This window comes from Delphinapterus leucas, chromosome 2, assembly GCF_059928025.1.
Source record: "Delphinapterus leucas isolate spDelLeu-1000000601 "Yukka" chromosome 2, BTC_Dleu_Yukka2, whole genome shotgun sequence".
Classification (NCBI taxonomy): Eukaryota; Metazoa; Chordata; class Mammalia; order Artiodactyla; family Monodontidae; genus Delphinapterus; species Delphinapterus leucas.
This window is the reverse complement of record NC_143130.1, coordinates 15506523-15527349: the sequence shown is the minus strand read 5'-3', so window position 1 is coordinate 15527349 and position 20827 is coordinate 15506523. Positions and strand designations below refer to the sequence as shown.

The 20827-nt window shown below is 36.8% G+C and overlaps 1 protein-coding gene across 1 annotated transcript in view; it reads left to right on the top strand.

Moving 5' to 3' along the window:
• Positions 1-20827, top strand: part of MALRD1 (MAM and LDL receptor class A domain containing 1) — a 587465-nt gene that overhangs the window by 302653 nt on the left and 263985 nt on the right. Inside the window, exons 28-29 of the mRNA XM_089906459.1 lie at positions 13054-13299; positions 14881-15038. Of these exons, the coding sequence (XP_089762585.1) occupies positions 13054-13299; positions 14881-15038 (404 nt within the window). The remainder of the gene's footprint in view (positions 1-13053; positions 13300-14880; positions 15039-20827) is intronic.

Sequence of the window (20827 nt, the reverse complement as noted above, 5' to 3'; positions counted from 1 at the left end):
CCACCCCCTCTTCCACCCACACTCCATTTACTATCATTCTCTCTATATGTGTGTTCCGTCATTGTCTTTCTTCTCCAGTGGAGGAGAAACACCATAAGGACAAACACTGACTTCCCCACTGCTATACTCCCTGTGCCAAAGCAACGTGCCTGGTACAGAGGAGGTGATTGTTAATTCTTTATTGTATAAAGGAATAAATGGAACAATGCATGAAGACTCTTGTGATACTTTTGGTCTTAGTGAAAGCTTGTTATAAAGATTAATTCCCTTAGCTCCTTAGCTTTAGCTTACTTCTTCTTCTTTTTTATTTTCTTAATATGTATATACTTAACAATAATGAAGACCCATGAGAGGAATTTCTTTACAACCTCGTGTGAGGGAATGCTGTGGTTCTCCTAAGCAAATATTGTGACTTTAATCTTACAGATACTGATTTTTTAATAATTCCTTATGCCTCCCTTTTGTAATACTCTCAGAGTGCTGCTCTTGTAGCCCAATTATTATAACTCTGCAGGATGATTTTTGTGTTGTAAGCTTGTAACTAGATTCATTGTACTAGTTTCTCTTTATCTTCCGATTCCATCAGTTCACCCATCTGGCCACTTCAATTCTTACTGAAAAGAAATAAAATATTAAAATACTAATAGAATGTACCTATAGCAACCTCTGAGGTTCTGTTTATTCATTCTTTGTCATGCGTATCAGCTCATCAGGCTTTAAGGTAATAGACAAAATGACTTGCCCTCAATACAAGAGGCTGGCGTTGGCCGGATGAAATATTTGGTGATCCTAACCATTTTAGCTCCTTGATTTGTTTATTCTTACATTTTGTTGGAAGATTCTCCAACAAATCTGGAAGCAGTGCACTCAGGGCTCTCATGTTGATGATTGTTGCTGCCCATTCAGTGTTAAACAAGGGGCTTTGGATATTTTCTCTCTTATCATCCCCACACAAAGGAATGGAACAGTCATACTATTCCCATTATGCTCTTGAGAGTCATTGGTGACACAGCAACCAAACTTCACGGCTCAAGTGGACATCCGAGATTAGGGCTTTTAGCCTTTGCCTGGAGCATATTGGATTGGAGTGGGTTAATCAGATTAGGTATTTGATAATATGAGATACATTGTCTAGTCCAGCACTGTAATAGATGTTCAGTGTACCAGACGGGTGATTTTGATGATAACCTGATTTATGCACAGCAAACGCCTACCACAGAGCCAGACAGAATTAAATATTTGATAATTCGACCATTAGCCATTACAACCTGTTATTAATATGGTATTATTTTGTTTTGTATATGTGTGATAAATTTTAATAAATTTAGGAAATTTTTTCAGACATATACTATATGTATGTATATGTTATATATATTGCAAGGTTGATTTTATAACATTGGAAATTATATTTCAGCCTTCTTATCCTCCATTGCCACATTTGAAAATGGAGATGACATTTCTTACAATGTTGTTATGAATATTAGAGATAATATTCATAAAATCCTTAGCGCAAAGCACAGCATATAGGAGGTGATTAATAAATAGTAATCATTATGATTAATTTTACCATTCACTTTAAAATTGCTCTTCAGTCATTTTAACCATATTTTAATATATATGCATATTCATGTATGTAATACTTTCATATGTACATACACAAAATATACACACATGTATATATGCAATATGTGTGAATTGTGCAATGCATATGTAACGTATATACACATACACATGCACACAGGTACATACACACAAATACTGAAAACTAGTTTTACCCGAGTTAGATGATATATATTTTAAGGAAAGGGAGCCTGTATTTTAATCCTGTTTTAAAAGGATTTTGCACTCTACTCACTATGAATGATGTATACTAAGTCAAAAATACATAAACCAAAACAAATTCAAACATAATATACTGCACAAATGGGAGTAGCATTTAGGCACACAAATACCGTGGATTTGTTTTGCTTCCTATTAATAGAATTTAGCTTAGATGGTCTGTTTTATTTTCCCCTTTGAATTAGATGATTGTCTCAGTTTCATTACATAGAATTTTTATTAACCAGGTCAGCAGTGTTTACAAATGGAAATTGCTTTGTTATAGGATCAAATTGTGTAAAGGTAGTATTAAATTGGGATTGTGACTATAATGAATTCTATCTATAGACATAATAGGTAAATCTTTGCTTAAAGTATTAAAAAATGTATATTTTGAACAAACTGAATAGCTACTGTCACTTTCCAAAACAAAAGGAAAAAAAACCAGAAATGTTTATTTTCATCACAGCAAATAGGTCCAAGGTGATTGACTCTGTATAATAGCCTCAGTCTTGGTATCTCAAAGTTCATCAATCCAAACACAGCCCTATCCCTGTCATCCTTGTCCAACAACCAGAATATCAACTCATCTTCCAGTCAACCATCTCCTAGGAGGCTCTCACTCACTCACTATCTGCCCTCCTCCTTGCTTTATTCAGTTAGTTCATACTCACTCATTCATTTTTTTGTTCAGCCAGCAAATGTATAGTGAGTCCTTTGAAATACGTGCCAGTTTCTATCCCCTGTGGACCCTACTGACTAGCAGTGGAAAGAGTCATAATGCAAATAACCATGCAGACAAGTATAACACGATGTTATTAAAGTCCTTTGAAGAAGAGCTGCCTGTTATGTTAAGAGGTTATAGTAGAGGGATTTGAACAATCAAGACTCCCTGCAGGAAGTAGAGACTGAGCTGAAATCTGCAAGATTTTCAAAGAGAGAGTTCGGGAGGCAGGTGGTCCAGCATGTATAAAGTGTCTGTGGCTGGCGGGGCTGGAAAAAGGCCAGTAGGTTTGTGGTGGGGAGTTGAGGGGGAGAGCATGATCAGAGAGAAGGCTGGAAAGGTGAGTAGCGAACAGACTTTGAGTTGATTCTCCATCAACTTAGCAAATTTGGTCTTTTCCCTAACTCTGATAGGTACCCATGAAAAGCTTTCAAGCAGGGTGGTGATCCAATGTGCATTTTGAAAACATCACTGGACTTGCAACGTGGGATATGAATTTCAGGAGGACCAGAATAGATGCAGAGCAATCAATTAGGAAGCTATTTCATTAGTCAAGGAGAGAGATGCGTATCCCTTGAGAGAACTGGATGATTTAAGAGATATTTAGAAGGTAAAATGAGAAACTGTTAGTGACTGATTGAATATGGGAAATGAGGGAGAAACAGGGATCAAGGGGGGACTACTGAATTTCTCCCAGGTTCTCTTTTATCACTACTCACTTTCCCTTTTTGCTCTACCTTTTTTTTTTTTTTTTTTTTTTTGCGGTACGCAGGCCTCTCACTGTTGTGGCCTCTCCTGTTGCGGAGCACAGGCTCCGGACACGCAGGCTCAGCGGCCATGGCTCACGGGCCCAGCCGCTCCTCAGCATGTGGGATCTTCCCGGACCGGGACACGAACCTGTGTCCCCTGTATCGGCAGGCGGACTCTCAACCACTGCGCCACCAAGGAAACCCTTGCTCTACATTTTGCAACTCATAAACTACCCTATATTTAGTATAGATCTTAGATATTTTCACAGGGCATTTCATTCCTTATATCTCCTTTTGAAAACTGAAATTTGGTCCTCCCTTAATTTCAACATTTCTTCCATAGCCATCTGGAGTGGAGGGTTCAGTCTTCCAATTCCCATAAACCGTGGTGTCCAGAAAATTGTCAACATTCTTGCCACTCATTTCAGGTTAATACTCCTCAAAGGAGCTTCAGCCTTTGGATTTCCCAATTACAGTATAACTTTACTACTTCAACCCTTTCTTTAACCTGAGATAAGGCCCTGGCGTGTTCAGGCCTTTGTTCTAGCCTATTTCTTTTTAAAGTAAAACAAATATTTATTTCATTACACACACACACGGTATAACCAAAAAGGGGCATAGATTAAAAAAAATCATTTTCTTCGGACTTCAGTCTTTATGTTTCTAATTCCAGAGGAATTGTTTATTGCTTATGTATCTTTCCAGAGATGTTCAATAAATACACGGGCACATGTGTATGTTGTGCCTGTGTATGTATTCCTCTTTTTCACTTTAAAAATCTTGTTGTTCATTTGTAGCCAAAGTAAATTTCAGGTGCATCAAAGGTTTAAAATCTTTTAAAAAAATGAATCATATAACATATAGTAATCGTATAACACTAGAAAACATATGGAAGATTTTTATTTAATGTTGGATTGTCAAAAACCATTCAAGGAAGGATTGAAAAATTCAACTGCATAAAAGTACAAAATATAATTTTCCTAAAGTGATTTTTATCTTGAGATTTAGCCCTAGGTCATACTTGTGGCTCTAGCTCTGTGTTATGGCAGCAGCTCCATTTGCGATGTCTTACAGAAAAATAATTCTCTGTAAATATGCAAAGCCTCTATTAGGTACACTGAAAGAAAACAAAGGATTATTATAGTTTACATTTCCTGACAGCAAAAATAATCCACTGGACCGTCTTCATGTCCCTTCTCTGATAGTTGAATTTAAGACTTCAGAAAATGATGGTGCTTAATGATTAAACTCATTACCTTACTAAATATGATACACTCAAAACTCAAGGTATGCTAATTGTTCACCACCAAGACATTAGGAATTTTCTCCAAGTCAGAATTATTAAGAAACATTTATCTTTATAGGTTCCTTCGTATTTCTTATTTGTGTGCTCTTCTAATAGAATTAGGTGAATGTTAGCATGTAATGTCAGCCTAACATTTCTTCGATGTAAAGTATTAAAAATGAGTAATTAAGAAGTTGAGAAATAAACTGTTCTTTCTGAAAATATCTTTTTGAATGAACATGAGTGGTAACTTGGTTAGTATAAATTTTGTCACGCTGAGCAAGACCGTTAGAAAGTGCTCTTTGAGTATTTGGATTGCTACTATTTGCAATGAAGAAGATGGAGGCTGCAGGCACAATATTTTGGTTAATAGGCAGTTTGTTGCCAGTTGAGGGCTGAGCCTATGGCTAGTAAGCATTGCCCAGGAAACATGTAAGTATGGAATGCTGCTGTTCTAAGCTAAAGCCTCAGCAGTACTGCAGTCACAGTCCGTTGGAATCACGTTAGTTCCTTCTCCTTAAACCCTGGAGGCTTCTTTTCAGTTTAGACTTCCTTCCATGCTTTCCTCTTTTTCTTAATGCAAATCATGAATCCTCTACCTGTTTTGTTTTGTTTTGTCAATTCTTTAAGGCTACCATGATCTATTTTATGGAATTTCTTTCCACGTATTCTCTCCTTCATGCTAATATTAAAGGAGATCCCACAGCAACTTGGTATTTTCAAGTTTTTGCTGCAAGTTACTCTGGGAAAATATCAAGATGCTTAAAAAATAACAAATAGGAAGGGCTTTCACATGTTTCAGCATCTCCCAAAGCACCTGGTCTGCCATGTTTACCTACTGCAAAGACCATAGCCAGAAGGGTTTTATTTTCTATCCTCATATCACCTAGAAGGCTTTGCTGCTCCACTGAACTCTCTTGCCACATAAATAGAATTACAAAGTGAGAAAAAGAAACACAGCCCCTGACATTCAGGACCTGGCCTGGAACTGTCAGCTAGGCCTTGGGGTTGCTACGAGCTGGTGTTTCTCCTGTTTAATGTAAACAATTTCACAGGGTGTCAGCATCAGACAAAGCCATTCTGGTACCATGATGGAGCGAGACGGAAACAAGATCACTCTGTGACTGTGCTTGAACACAGACGAAACATGGACGTTGTTTCAGCGAAAAGAATGACCAACATTCCGCTATCTTTACTCATACGAATGAAACCTGTTCCTAACCAATTATAACTTTAGCCTATTCTAGTCTTCCCTTTGTTATATAAGAATTATTAAGATACCTGCTTCCTGACAGCACCCAGTTATCCCTGCTTCCTGACAGCACCCAATCTGGAGCAAAACTCCACTTTCTTGGAGCCTCCCCAAAATAACCTAACCAAAGCCCTAAATCCTATAATAAGTCATTTCTAATACTCCCTTACTGAGCTGCCTTGTGGTTCCCGAGGGTATTTGTGCTCCATCACTACAATGAGTAATAAACCCAACTTCCTTTCAGCTATAGATGTGTGCCTTGTAGTCCTTTGCTGGAGGGCAGTGGTACCAGAGAGAGAATGGGGCAAGACTGTACAGTATGTGTGGACCACTTCAGGGATTGAGGATTTTACTCTGAGTGAGATGGGGTGCCATTGGAAGATTTTACATTTTTAACTTTCAAAAGTTTATATTTAAAAAATTTTTGTAGTAGTGTCCAACTGAGAGAGACATTGCAAGAACTATACAGAGAGCTCAAACATGTACTACATACAGATTCACAGATTATTATCAGTGTGCCCATTCATTTTATATATAAACTTACTTTCTTCTGAGTCATTTCAGAGTGAATTGCAGACATCATCACGTCCTTTTACCTCTAAATAATTCATAGTCTGTTTTCTAAAATAGAGGACAGTCACTTAATGTATAATGATTAAATCAGAAAATTTAATATTTATACAATATTATTATCCAATTTATAGGCCTCATTCAGACTTTACCAATTGCCCCAAAAATATCCTTTATGTAATTTTTGCTTTTTACCTGAATCATAGATGAACACATTGAGCACATCTATGATAACTGCTTTAACTTCTTTGAAAATTCCATCATTTCTGTCATGTCTATTTTTGCTTCTGTTGACTAATTTTTTCAGGATCCAATCAAGGATCATGCATTACATTTAGTTTTTATGTAGCTCTAGATTTCTTTATAACAATTACTCAGCCTTTCTTTGTCTTTTTTGACATTGATATCTTTGAGAAGTATAGGCCTTTTATTTTGTAGAACGTCCCTCAATCCGTGGTTTTTTATTTCTCCTCATAATTAGATTCAGTTTATGCATTTTTGGGTGAAAATGACTTGTCAGCTTTTTTGGAAATTAGTTGATCATATATTTGTGAGTCTATTTCTGAACTGTACATCCAGATCCACTAAGCAATCTGTCGGTACATAAGTCAGTACCATACAGTGTTAATTTTTATAGCTTTATAGTGTATATAGAAAGCAGGTACTGTAAATCTGCCAACTTTTTAGCTAATGTAGGTGCTTTGCATTTCCATACACATTTTAGAATCATTTTGTTAATTTATACAAAATCCTACTGAAATTTTGATTGGGGTTATATTGAAATTATAGTTAAATTTGGAGAGAATTGAGTTCTTAACAATATTGAGTTTTATAATCCATAAAACTGATATGTATCTCCATCTATTCAGGGTCTCTTTTCCTATCAATATTTTGTAGTTATCAGTGTAAAGGCCGGGCATGTATTTTGTTAAATTCATCCCTAGAATTTCATGTTTGGGGATGCCATTTTAAAGGATATTTTTTAAATTTCAGATTCCAGTTACTTATTTGTAGCATATGGAAATGTAATTTATTTTTGTATAGTGATGACATGTAACCTTGCTAAACTTAGTTGCTGGTACAAATAGCTTTTTTGTAATTTTATAGAATTGTAGGTGAATACATTGAGCACATTTATGATAGCTGCTTTAACTTCTTTGATAATTGCATCATCTCTGTTTTATCTATATTTGCTTCTATTGACTGATTTTTCTCCTGGGTTTAGATCACATTTTCCTACTTCCTCATATGCTCTTAATTTTTAATTTGATGCTGGACATTGTGAATTCTATGTTGCTAAGTGCTGAAGTTTGGTAAATTCCTTTAAGAAGCATTGAACTTTGTTCTAGAGACACTTAAGTTGCTTACAGCCCTTTATGGTCCATTTAAGTCTTATTTTTAAGTCTTTGTAAAGACAGGTTTAAGATAGAAGTCAGCAAATTTTTACAGTCAATTTTTTTTTTTAACTTAAAGGAAACTTTATTTAGTATTCTTTTTAAAGCAGTCTAGTTTAAAAACAAGTTGAGGGACTTCCCTGGTGGCGCAGTGGGTGACTCTGCGCTCGTAGTGCAGGGGGCCCAGGTTCAATCCCTGGTCAGGGAACTAGATCCCACATGCATGCAACTAAGAGTTCGCATGCCACAACTAAGGAGCCCACGTGTTGCAACTAAGGAGCTGGTGAGCCGCAACTTAGGAGTCCTGGAGCCACAACTAAGGAGCCTGCCTGCTGCAACTAAGACTCAGTGCAACCAAATAAATAAATAAATATTAAAAGAAAAAAAAGATGAATAAGAACCTAATGTATAACATGGTGACTATAGCTGATAACACGGTGTTGTATAATTAAAATTAATTTGCTAAGAGTTGAACTTAAGTATTCTTATCAAAAAATAAAAAAATTTAAAATAACAATAAATAAATAAAAACAAGTTGAGGTTAAGAAAACAGTATGTTCAGAGAGTGAATATGTTCAGCTGTGCAGGTCATATGGTCCTGACTGAAACTACTCAACTACCATTTCAGTGTGAAAATAACCATAGATAATATCAATACATAAACAAGTGGGCATGGCTAAGTCCCAATAAAATGTCATTTACTTAAACAAGTGGTAGACCAGATTTGGTCCTGAGACTGTAGTTCCAATCCATGGTCTAGAGACTAGTTCCTGCTAGGGTCTCTTTGCTTGTTACTAAATTGTACCTTTCTGGATTTCCTACTGAATGCCCTGTTTATTCGCCAAGGACTCTCCACTCTGGCTGGCAGTAACTCAAAGATATCTGGTCTTCTGTAAATTCTGGTAATTTTTCAGTTTATATCTCCTAGTTATTGTTTTCTTAGAAGTTGTTCTCTGTCTCTGTTTGTGGATTTTACCCTGCAAACATGAAAATTAGAATTCAGCAAAGCCTTAAGCATATCCCTGGATCTCCTTAGCTACATACCTCCTGTTTCTCCACCACCCTGCCTTGCAAATTCTATCTGTCTGAGACTCTGTCTTCTCAACTCACTGCAACCTCACTTTCTGCTGGGCTGACCATTTTGGAGCTATAGTCTAGAAAGTTCCTCCAAGAAGAAGTCTGGCATGATCCTGTATAGGAGTTGCCTTTTTCTCCCTTTCTCTAAGAGATGACAATCCTGTGCTTTCTGTTGTGCAGTGTCTGCGAACACTTGTTTCATAGATTTTTCCCAGGTTTCTAGTTGTTTATGGCTGGAGGATAATTTCATACCATCTTACTCTTTCTTACTATGTGTGCTAAGAGCCAGAGTCCTCTCATTACTTATTTTGATGCTGAAATTATTTCTGACCAGTAGTTCAACCTTTCATCATAATGATGTAATTTTTGGAGAACTTCATTAATTTTTGGCACACACACAAAAAAATTCCCAGGCTCATCTTGGACTTTCTTTTCCTTAGCCCCAAACAGACCATTTTCCCAAGAAGGCCTAGGTCCTTGTAATGGGGAATAGTATTTAAATAACATAGAGTTTGGGGCAGAGAAGTAACATTCAATTTATTTAAAATATCACCATGTAAATATTTTTGTAAATATTTGTAATATTTTTATTGAAGTATAGTTGATGTATAATGTGTTAATTTCTGCTGTACAGCAAAGTGATTCAGTTATGTGTATATATATATATATATATATATATATACACACACATACATTCTTTTTTATATTCTTTTCCATTATGGTTTATCATAGGATATTGAATATAGTTCCCTGTGCTATACAATAGGACTTTGTTTTTTGTTTTTTATCCATTCTACATATAATAACTTATATCTGTTAACCTCAGCATGGTTCGTTATTGTTTAACGGACCATACAGGGCAAGGGTAGGGTGCAGAGATCAGGAAGGAAAGCACTGCAATACAATCACAAAAAAATGATAGTGGCTTGAACCAAAATAGTAACAGCAGAGGTAATGAGATATATTCTAATGGCAGGATTGACAATTGACAGAATTCACTGAAAGATTACATGTGAGTTATGAGATAAAATGTTGTATATATTATTTTTACAGCTCCTAGAACTTGGGGCCATCCTCAATTACAAGATGGTCCGTCATCCAAAATTTGGTTCAGATATCAAGACTGAGGACAGCACATACACACCAAGATGGTTTGAAAATGTCTGTTGCTCACATAATGAGGCTTTCTAGGAAATCAAGGTAGCTCCTAGGAATGTCCAAAAGTAGTTTTAGAGAATGAGGAAAGAAAACTGGGATAGAGTTTTATGGTGGTTCGGTGGTGGGACCTGGCTGAGGATCCCTGTGCACAGGTAGGGGCTTGCGTAGTTTGAACCTTCTACCAACAGGGGGAGCACCTGGACTTTCTTACCAGCTTTCCCAGATGTGGAACACAATGGGAAGGGCTCTCAGCAATCAAGTCATACATCAAAAAGTGAAGTCAGACTCTACCATACAGAGCTCCTTACAAGATATTTTTTCTCTGAATAACTGGAGTTGCCATTAATACAGATGAGAAAGACTGTTCAGTGAGAAACTTTGGAGGGGAAGAATCAGAGTTTGAATTTAAGTGCATTAAGTTTCAGATGTCTCTAAGGTTTACACGGGAGGTTTTAAACTTTTATAATTTGTTCTTTCTTACAAAATTAAACTGCCTATCAACAGGGTCACTGCCTAATTTAAAGAATATTTTTTTCTGTAAAAATGAACACAGTTTCATAAAAGCCTTAATATCAGAATCATTTAAAGGTATACACCCTACTTTCAAGTAGCTGTTTTCTTTGGACAAAACAACAGGCATGGAAAATAATTTAGAAATAGGTAAATAACATTAGTTGATAATGTCCCTTGATGTTTACCAAAAGTGTTTTTTGTTATTTTATGAATAGAATGCATTATAGCAGTGAAATTTTCTTTATTAACATAGAGGGCTTTCTGTTCAAAATTAATCTTGGGTAATATCCGAATTGCTGTATTTTTAAATTATGCAGGTATTTATGTTTTAGATCGATAAAACTTAATCACTGTGACTATCTTAAAATACTAGCTATATTGATTGTGGAATATATCAGGCTCTATGTTTCCATTTAGAAACACGTCCAAGTTATTTTCTTGTGTGTTTTAAAAGAATTAGATCTTAGCTTGATTCACTTGCTTTGGAGAAAAGCATCTTTAAAACCAGTAAATTTGTTTTTACTCCCCAAACAAATTGGAATTGACAGAATCAATACAAATATCAATTGTATAACATCAAATGATCTAGTAATTTCTCAGGTTCTCAACAGATCCATGAGAGATACTGCACCTAGTAGTCAACACCACCATTTCTGTCCCTCGGTGGTCTTGTGTTTGTGATAGGTGACCTATCACTGCTCTTCAGGTCAATGGAGTTTTAAAAAATAATTCTGAAGACAACAGACCTGGGTCCAAATTGCATTTCTGCTCTTGAAAAATCAGCAAGTCATTTAACATCTATAATCCTCAGTTTTCTCATCTATAAATGAGAGGGTTAATGTAAGTGATCTCCATTTCCATTAAAGCTCAAAAATGCTTTAATGTTACAATTCTGAGTCAAGCTCTGTAATTGAAACATCAAAGGTATTTTGTCTTAACCTCCAATCTGCTAGCTGAACTGGGCACCTAAATAAAAATAGTTTAATCCCACACTGCAAGAAAAGAAAATGGTAGCAATTAACCCAGACAAGAAAGTTTTGTTAGAGACAGAATGCATGGTTGAAACTTATTTTCAAAGGCTTTGCAAGTGTAAAGGCCATTTAATTAGGCAGTCTTTAGTGTGCAGTCCAAGAAGAGTTTAGCACACAAAATGGCTAGGAGACTTCAGAACACCAGCCTCCCCCCCAGTGGTTTCTACATGGCCTTCCATTTCTCTCCTGCCACTTCTCTCTTAGCCATCTGTTTTCTAAAATGTGAGACCGATCCAGAACATAAAAGATTTTCTATGAGATTTTATCAACAGGAGTTTCCAATTCCCAGAACACCTTCCATTAAATCCCTGAATCATTTCCTACCTCTAATGCACACCAATCCTCAATCTTCAGACACTCTGCCTCAGGCCATGGAAGCTACCATCTAAAAATGAAGTAGAGAGTGGTATTACCAGCTCCCCTAACTGGCAGACAAGAAAGATGGGAAGGAAAAAACTTTCAGATACTATAGTGTCACAAAGCAAATGTGAAGCTGATGTCCCAAGCTGGATCTCGGAACAACTTTTCCTGCTGGAATATTGTCACCCATGGTGGTTATGTTCTATTGTAATGTTGGAGCAGGACAATAATAATACCTTGACTGTGCATATTGAACTGGTTTATCATTTCCAAAACACTTTCGCTCATTCATTTATTTAACTAATATTTACTGATTGCCTATGAAGGGCCAGGCACTGTTCTAGGCACTGGTGATATAAACAAGTCTCTCTAATTAGCTTAACTTCTCTAGTTTTTACTATTTTTCTTTCTCTTTAGATAGGGACACTAAAGCTCATCAAGTGTATGATCCAAGTCGCATAACTGATAAGTATCAGAATCAGTTTGAACTCAGTTGTTCAAAAGCATTGCTCTTTATCTTAAACTCTGTGGAAAGGTCTTTATGGTTGACATTGCTTTGTCGGGAAATTGCTCCGAAAATTCCAAACAACTGAAAGATAAATGTTTTGGAGGAAAAAAAATCTGTTGGAAAGTTGGATATTACTTGTATATTCATGTCCCTGCTTCTGAGGAAGTATCATATATGTTTGGCTTCTGATAAATGTCGGAGTGCAAGGATGCTGATGGAATGTACTTTCAAATACCCTGTAATATATAAACTCTTATTACCCTAAAGATTTTGTTTCAGAATAAAGAATGGAAAGCCTCCCTTTGGCTTTTATATTTTTTGAGTATAGCTTACAGGAAGTGCTGTATGTGGGGAGGACTGGGATACTTTCCTATATCAATAAATTGATGCTTAATTTTTTTTTTTTTTCATTTTGAATGATGCTTGTGAGTGATCTATAGACCAGAACCTAGAGGGGATTAGGAGAGAGAGAGGTAGGGGTCAGACGTCCCAAACTCCTAAGGACACTGTGTTTCTTTACATTTTCAAGGGAATCTACTCTTACTACCTTTTAAGCTCACTAACGTGTTAGGAGTGTTTCCTCATCCTTTCTTTGTTTGTTTTCTGTTTTCTAGGTTACTGTCCATATGGTTATCGGGAATGTCAGAATGGCAAATGTTATAAACCGGAGCAAAGCTGTAATTTTGTAGACGACTGTGGAGATTATACTGATGAAAATGACTGCGGTAGCTCCTGTACTTTTGAAAAAGGCTGGTGTGGTTGGCAAAACTCTTTGGCTGAAAACTTTGATTGGGTTTTGGGGGTTGGCTCTCCTCAAAGCCTAAGACCTCCCAGAGACCACACACTTGGAAATGAAAATGGTAAGTTATTAGGTTGTTCCAGTCACTCTAATCGCATTCACAGTGAGCATCACGTTATCTTCCCTGAGAGCATCTGGAGAGACCACCGTGGTGCCAGGGCAACTAAGTCAAACGTTTAACAAGTGTATTTGTTTCCTGGGACTGCATAACAGACTGCCACAGACTGGGTGGCGCAAACAGCAGACGTTTATTGTCTCACAGTTTTGGAGGCTAGAAATCTGAAATCAAGGTGTCAGTAGGGCTAGTTCCTTTTGAGGTCCTTGAAGGAGAATCATCTGTTCCATGCCTCTCATCTAGCTTCTGGTAGCTTCAGTCACTGCTTGGCTTGTAGGTGGTACTCTCCTTCTGTCTTTGCATTGTCTTCCCTCTATGCATGTCTATCTCTGTGTCTAAATTTCCCCTTTTTATTATAACAGTCTTACTAGACTAGGGCCCACCCTCATGACTTTATTTTAACTTGATCATCAGCACAGACCCTATTTCCTAATAAGGTCACAGTCACAGGGGCTGGAATTAGGACTTTCACATCTTTTGGGGGACACCATTTAACATATAACAGTGAGTAATTAAAATTGAATATTACTTTGATAATTTTAGATAGATGATAATATATGCTGCTCTCAGGTACCTTTCCTAAATGACACATACTTGTCATCAGTAACCGTGAATTCTGCCACTCATTTGATCATTAGAGAGTCATTTAACTTTTCAGATTCTCAAACTTCTCATCTGTCCAATGGAGATAATAGAATTTGCCCTGTGTACCAAACAGGGATTGTCAAGATCAAATGAGATGATCTGTATGAAGGGGAAAGCAGTTAGAAAGCTGTAGAGACGTGCAGTTGTAGCTGTAAGATCATCTGTGTGAAGGGTGCTAGGTATGGCTCATTTTTACAGTGAGCTGAGGTCAGGCCTCAGATTCATTGGTCAAGGGGCAAAAGACATTAGGAGAATAAAGAAGGGATCCTGAATTCCTGGATGCTACAGAGTAGGAAATATCGACATTTCACAGGCCTGTGATAAAACAAAGCTCTCCAAGCCAGACCAGCCATGACAAAGAAAGGTAGGTGTAAGTTTCATTCAAACACTCAGCTATGCATACATAAAATGTTTTGGATATTTGGATACACAAGCGGAAAACTCAATATCTTTCCTTGTGTGTTGTATATTAAAATCCTCAGCCTTTCATTTATGTACTCAACAGATGACTGAATTCTTGAAAGTATGTCGTATCCCTCTATTTGTATTTCATAGGCAGTCTTTGCATTGTTTTACAATAACTGGAGAGTTTGGGGAGTCCATGAAATAATTTCTATAACTATCTTGTTGAGTCCAAGGCATAAATACCCTGTCAGGTCAGTTAATCTGCATACCGTGAAGTACTTTGCTAGAACAGAGACAGTTGGATATTGCTCTGTCAGTGAGCCAGAGGCAACGCTACTAGATTTCCTTTCTCTTTCAAGCAGAAATACCTTTGGCAGTTCAGATCCTAGAAATGTAATTAAAAACCCGAAGATGGAAAAGCTAACATAATCCACTCGATGTCATTTTTGCGTTATCTGAATCCCATCTTGTTCCCAGGGCACTTCTTGTATCTGGAGGCTACTCCGGTGGGCCTTCGGGGCGAAGAAGCACACCTCAAGAGTGGTCTGTGGCAAGAAGCCAGCGCTGCCTGCACCATGAGCTTCTGGTATTATATATCCACAAAAGCCACAGGGTCCATTCAGGTCCTCATTAAGGTAGGATCTTCTCCTGCAATGCCTCTGAGCTTAGTGAAGTTTCCTAAAGACAGCACATGGCCAAAAGGAGATTATCCCAACTCTGCTTACCTGGCCCTGGGAAGCCTCCTCCCATCAGAGGGAGCTGCTACTTGTGGTTCAGATGCTCTGGGGAGTTTGGTAAACTGGGCGTGGGAACCAGCTTTGAGCCCAGCGTTGTACCCTGTGGTTATGACTGAATCCCAGAGACTCCTTTTATGGTAACAATTAGTCTAAGACACACAAGTTTAGGTATTTCTTTTCCAGTCCTTCTCAGTAAAAGAAACTAGATTATTTGTACATCTGAAAGGAGAGCAGCTATCCATTTTAACTCATATATGAGCAATCATTAAGGGAATTAATATTAGACATTCTGGTTCTAAGCACACACCATGCAAAGGACAGAACCGATCAGGAGAATGAGGAAGGTATGATTACATTGAACTGCTTATTAACTATGACACAGTCATGCATTTTCTTACTGTGGGTTAATTAGATGTTTCTGTCAGGGCTTTAATTTCATTTAACAGAGTGACAGTGTTCAGGGACCAAAATACCAAAGTATACATTAATATTAATGAGACATGGTTCATACACCTTTACTCTTTGGCAAGTTACAACAGCAGCAAAAAGGAGATAAGTGTGTGTGTGCGTGTGTATGTGTGTGTGTGTGTGTGTGCGCGCACACACGTGTGTTCATTTCAAGAATCTCGTTAGAATTCCAAGAAAGCTTACTCTAAAACCATGCTCTAGAGGCCATTGCTGTTTTATCACACACCGGGCTTCAGTGAAGTGCCCTGACACTGACAGAAAATGCCTGACCAGAATACCAAAGGCCTGATATATGTGAATAGCTAATGCTGCATAGTTCATGTTTTATCTAAAACCTGAGTTAACTTTATGTTTTGGGACTCTTCCATAATAATGCAGAAAAGCCTGCCTAATAAAACACATGCAGCTGTCCCACAGTGATTTATTCTTATATTTAAATATGAAAACTTACTGAAATGTATGTAAGCCTTCAAGTTCTTGTAAGAGTATTTTGCCAGGACTCTATTGAATGTGATACTGCATTATATGGTCTGTACTGCTCAATAACAAAAATTCAACTGAGTAAATTTAAAGATCAAATTGCTTTATTGAACGATTTATGAATTGGACAGCATCCCAGGTAGCAAATAAATAGAAAGGAGCCCTGCCAAGTTGTGGAAAAGGAAAGGTTTTTAAAGGCAGAAAGGGGGCAGAAAAAGGAAATTACTAGCAAAAAATGCATTGCTTCAGGGAAGGTTGCACTTCTGAGGAGGATGGAAGGGTTCTGTTGGGCAGATTACTTTCTTGGTGCTGACTTGTTATGACTACAGTCCTGAAGGAACTTGAAACTGCAGTTAGGTTAAGTGTTAAGTGTTAGTTTCCTGTCATGGGGCTTAGCACAAGTGACTCCATTTTGAGCCTCTTTTCTCTTTTTTCAACAGTACCATGTGAAGGACTTGGTACACTGGATTTTGCTTTCATTATTTGTTTCACTCGTATTTACATTTCTCCTCTCTTATAGTATATTACTATAAAATGTAAAATTAAACTATTTTGAGATATAAGTCTTCCTATCAAGTCACGTTGAGCTCCCATGTTCCCTCCAGTTGATTCCTATGGACATTTAACAGCATCTTTAGAGACCCGTTTTCCTACCGTATTAAAAAAAAATATATATATATATATATATATATGCCTATTATTATTCAGTGACATTTATTACAAAGGAGAGAAATCTTTCATAATATATATTGATTTTATATTCATGAATTTTAGGTCAATTGTTTCATTTTTGGTAATTAACAATACATATTTCTGATCATCATTACAAAGTACTTCTTGGGCTTCTCTCTGTGTGGAACCATGCTGGATTTTTACCTTGCTCATTAGTTGGAAATTGTCCTAGCCAGATGGCAAGCACAGTAGGGTCAGGGATGCTACCTTTTCTTTCTTTCTTTATTCCTCATCTTTTAAAATGTTCCCAATCTATACATATGTTGCCCCTGGCCCAGTTTCCTCTGCCTTTCCTCAGGAATGCCTCCTTCTGTGTTCCCCTCTTCCCTCCATACCAAGTCCAGCACAGTCTGGTAGATTCAGCCTTTCACAAAACATTCCTTGACCGCTTTTGCCCACCATGATTATTCCTTTTTTTCTGAGTGTCCCTCACAACTCCAGAAATTCTTCCTGCTCACTGGCTGTTCATTTATATTTATTCTATTTCAATAGATACATTATAAAATATTTAAGGCAAAGCCTTGAGGCTTTAGTCCTTATGTCTCTCAGCTCTTCAGAGAAGGGACTGCTGGATGAAGGGATTGCAAGAGGGGAGCAGTTCCCTCCCAGAGCCCAGTGCTGGACTCAGGACACCCCTTGTTTGAGTTAATCCTTGTGCAGGAATGGCTGTTATGCACGACATTAAAGTCTAATCTGGAAAATCTGAAATCTAGGTCTGAAATATATACATGCAATGAGATGCAAAAGGCATGTAACCACTGACCAATAATTTAATGACAATCTAGTTTTAAAGGGTAGTATCGATTACAGATCACAACCAGAATAATACATACTGAGAGTTACATTTACCAACACACACTATTTCATGTAATTCTTAGCACAACCCTCTGAGGTAAATAAAGTGAGCCCCATTTTACTAAAGAGGGTCCCATAGAAAGAACCTAACCATCCTATAGCCACATAGCCAGTCAGTGACAGATGGGAGTTTGAATCCAGGTATGTTTACATCCCAAACTTATGTGTTCACCCCTCACCCTTATCCCCAGTGTTCCTCACTGATAATACTGAGTTTTCTACTCTTCATAATGAAATAGAGATCCTGTTTTACTGAGATCTATATTCATTGCACAGAATCATTTTTTAAGGGGAAAAATGAATAATAATTCCTATAATGGATATGTGTGATTCTTAAACTATCCTGTTATAAAGGAGTGAATTCAGGGAAACCCCAGCAAGGCAGAGCTACTGCTTTAGGAAACACTCAGTGAAGAGCAGTACTATTTGACATATTGTCTATATTATATTTTCCTTCTATATTTCCTGCTTTCAGTCACATGAAGACTTTTCACTAAAGAGATGTAATTAAATCAAATGTAATCTTTGTGTCTTAAAGTGATTGGTGAATTCTGAGAAGGTGGAAAGAGCATCTTATTGAGAAATTAACCTTAATTTTTTTCTTTCCTTGAAGTCTGCTTTAGTTATAAATGTAAAGCACACACAATAAAATGAAGTAGCTACAGTTTTTCAAGAGAAATTACTTTTTTAAATACAATAGTTTGCTTTTTTTTTTTTTTTTTTTTTAATGAGAACAAAGAGTCTACCAGGTAGAAGGATTATTAGCTATCCCTCACTGCTTGGGCCAAGCCACTTTGTAAGTGGGATTTAGTCCATGGGAATTGCTTGTGATCCCTGCCATTCCACTGTGTTCATTTAATGGGTGAGTCAGTCAAAACTCAGATGGGCTAAGTAGGAAGTCCAAGGTTATAAGTAAGTGGATGAGCTAGGACTTGAACTCAGGTATTATAAAAATTAAGATTAGAATGTTACACAATCTGATTTCTGTCTTTCTATGAGAGAAGATTGAAAGTTGATCATCTAAATTAAAATACATGGGTCATATCTTTTTCTGAATGTAGTAATATTTCATTTTTAAAATAGTATGTTTGTTCTTGATAACATCTATCATTTTTACCTACCATTTAACTCATTTACATTCAGTATTAAATTTTGCATTAAATTTAAATGTATTACTTTTCAAACCATCTAAGATTTAAAACAAAATATGAAACAAATGTTCAGGGGTAGAGTAAGAGTTCCACATAAAAATTAACTTGTTTTTACAATTATATTTAATTTTACACATTTTTCTGGTCACTTGTTTTCTGATGGGGTTAATTAATTATGAGTAATATGTCGATTTTGATATGCTAAAAAGAATTTTGGGGGAATTTTTAAATTTACTTGTGCTTGATAAAGTGTTTTCATAGGTAAAAAGTCTATCTAGTCTCATCACGAAACAGAAGACCTTTGCATCTTTTCAACTAGCCATGTGAATAAAATGCAGGAACACCTGCTACCTCAAGGGCATTATTGTGTTTTAGAAATACTCCATCTTTGATAAACTGTTGATATTTTAATCAAGATGACTGCATGCTGTAGGGAATTTGAATCTATTTGACTGAAGGCATTCAGGACTATCCATTATGCCATCATGATAGAAAACATAATATATTCAAGCCAGAAGTGGAGAAAAATAATGTATTTCAGGAGAGCCCTCCTGATTATAGCAACCTAGTTATGATGCAAGAACGTAATTAAATTAGCTTATTACTTTATCTTGCTTAGTGATTCAGAGAATTTTAGAGCTGGTGGGGTCCTTCGAAATATGTTTAAACTCTTCATTTTGCAGATGAAGGAATTAAGATTATGAGGTTGTATTTCTTGTCCCAGCTCATACGGTATTTTAAGAAAAAAGTTAAGATGTAAATCCAGTTTTTCTGACTTCTAATTCAGAGCTCTTACATACTTCCTGGAAATTCTATCTAAAAATCATATTCAATATGGAAATACAGATTTTGTTCAATAGGCAGTGGAAAATGTCAGATCAACAAAGGAAAGGCCAGACTCCTTTGCCTACTTAGAAGCCTGGAAGTTCTGGTTCTGTTTTACCCTCAACCTAGCAAACAATGAGCATCAGTTGGGTTTAAGAGTCAACTGAAAAAAGTGGGCATTCTCCAACCATCCTAACCCACCACTACCCTGTCCCCGGCACACACACCACAGTCCTAATGTGAGAAGGTTTACAACTAATTGCTAATACTAACGTGCCTAAGAATATGTCAGACAGATTTTTATATTTAGGCATCTTTTGATCTCTTCGGCCTACTGAATATCTGATGCTATTTTAGTCACATTGTTGGGATTTTATTCATTATTTCAGAGTAAAGGATGTAGAGAATGTGGATAGAGAGGATACATGGAAGCTGGATAGAGAAAATCGATTTTTCAAAGACTGTCACGTGCATTGAGGGCTGTAAATCCATTAAACTAAACTTTAGTAGCAGAACTTTATTTGCTTTTCTGGCATTGTTTCAGCACATTAACAATTCAATCTGCGTAGATTGGGCGCTACTATATTCGTGACCTTGACCAAATCAAGGGAGAAAAGTTGATCTTTGCATTTCAAGCTATAGCCTTGAAATCAACACACCCAGGGTTTTATTAATTAGTTGTCACGAGATCCCAATGCCATGATTTATGTAAAATAAATGTTCCTTAGAGAACATGGCAATGTTTATTTCAGGTTTATTTTTGACTAAGTGAGATTTTTCTAACCTTCTCACTTCTCACTTCTTCCTTTACCTCCTAGTGCTGCCCACTATGACTCACAGGCAGCCAGTGGAGTCCCTTCTATTAAGATTTCTGTTAAGATGCTAACAACTTAGTTAAATTGATCCCAGAGTTTTACTTTTCAAGAGACTCATACGGTCAGCTCTGAAGATTGTCCTCACTACTATTGCTGCTGTTTCGCTTCCCTTTCTGTTCCCACTACTGCTACTGCTCTTGCGACAAAAGCCTCTAGTTATTGACTAATTTTATTAATTGAAGTATAGTTGATTCACAGTGTTATATAAGTTTCAGGTGTACAACAGAGTGATTCAATATTTTTATAGGTTATACTCCATTAAAAACTATTATAAAATATTGGTTACTTTCACTATGCTGTA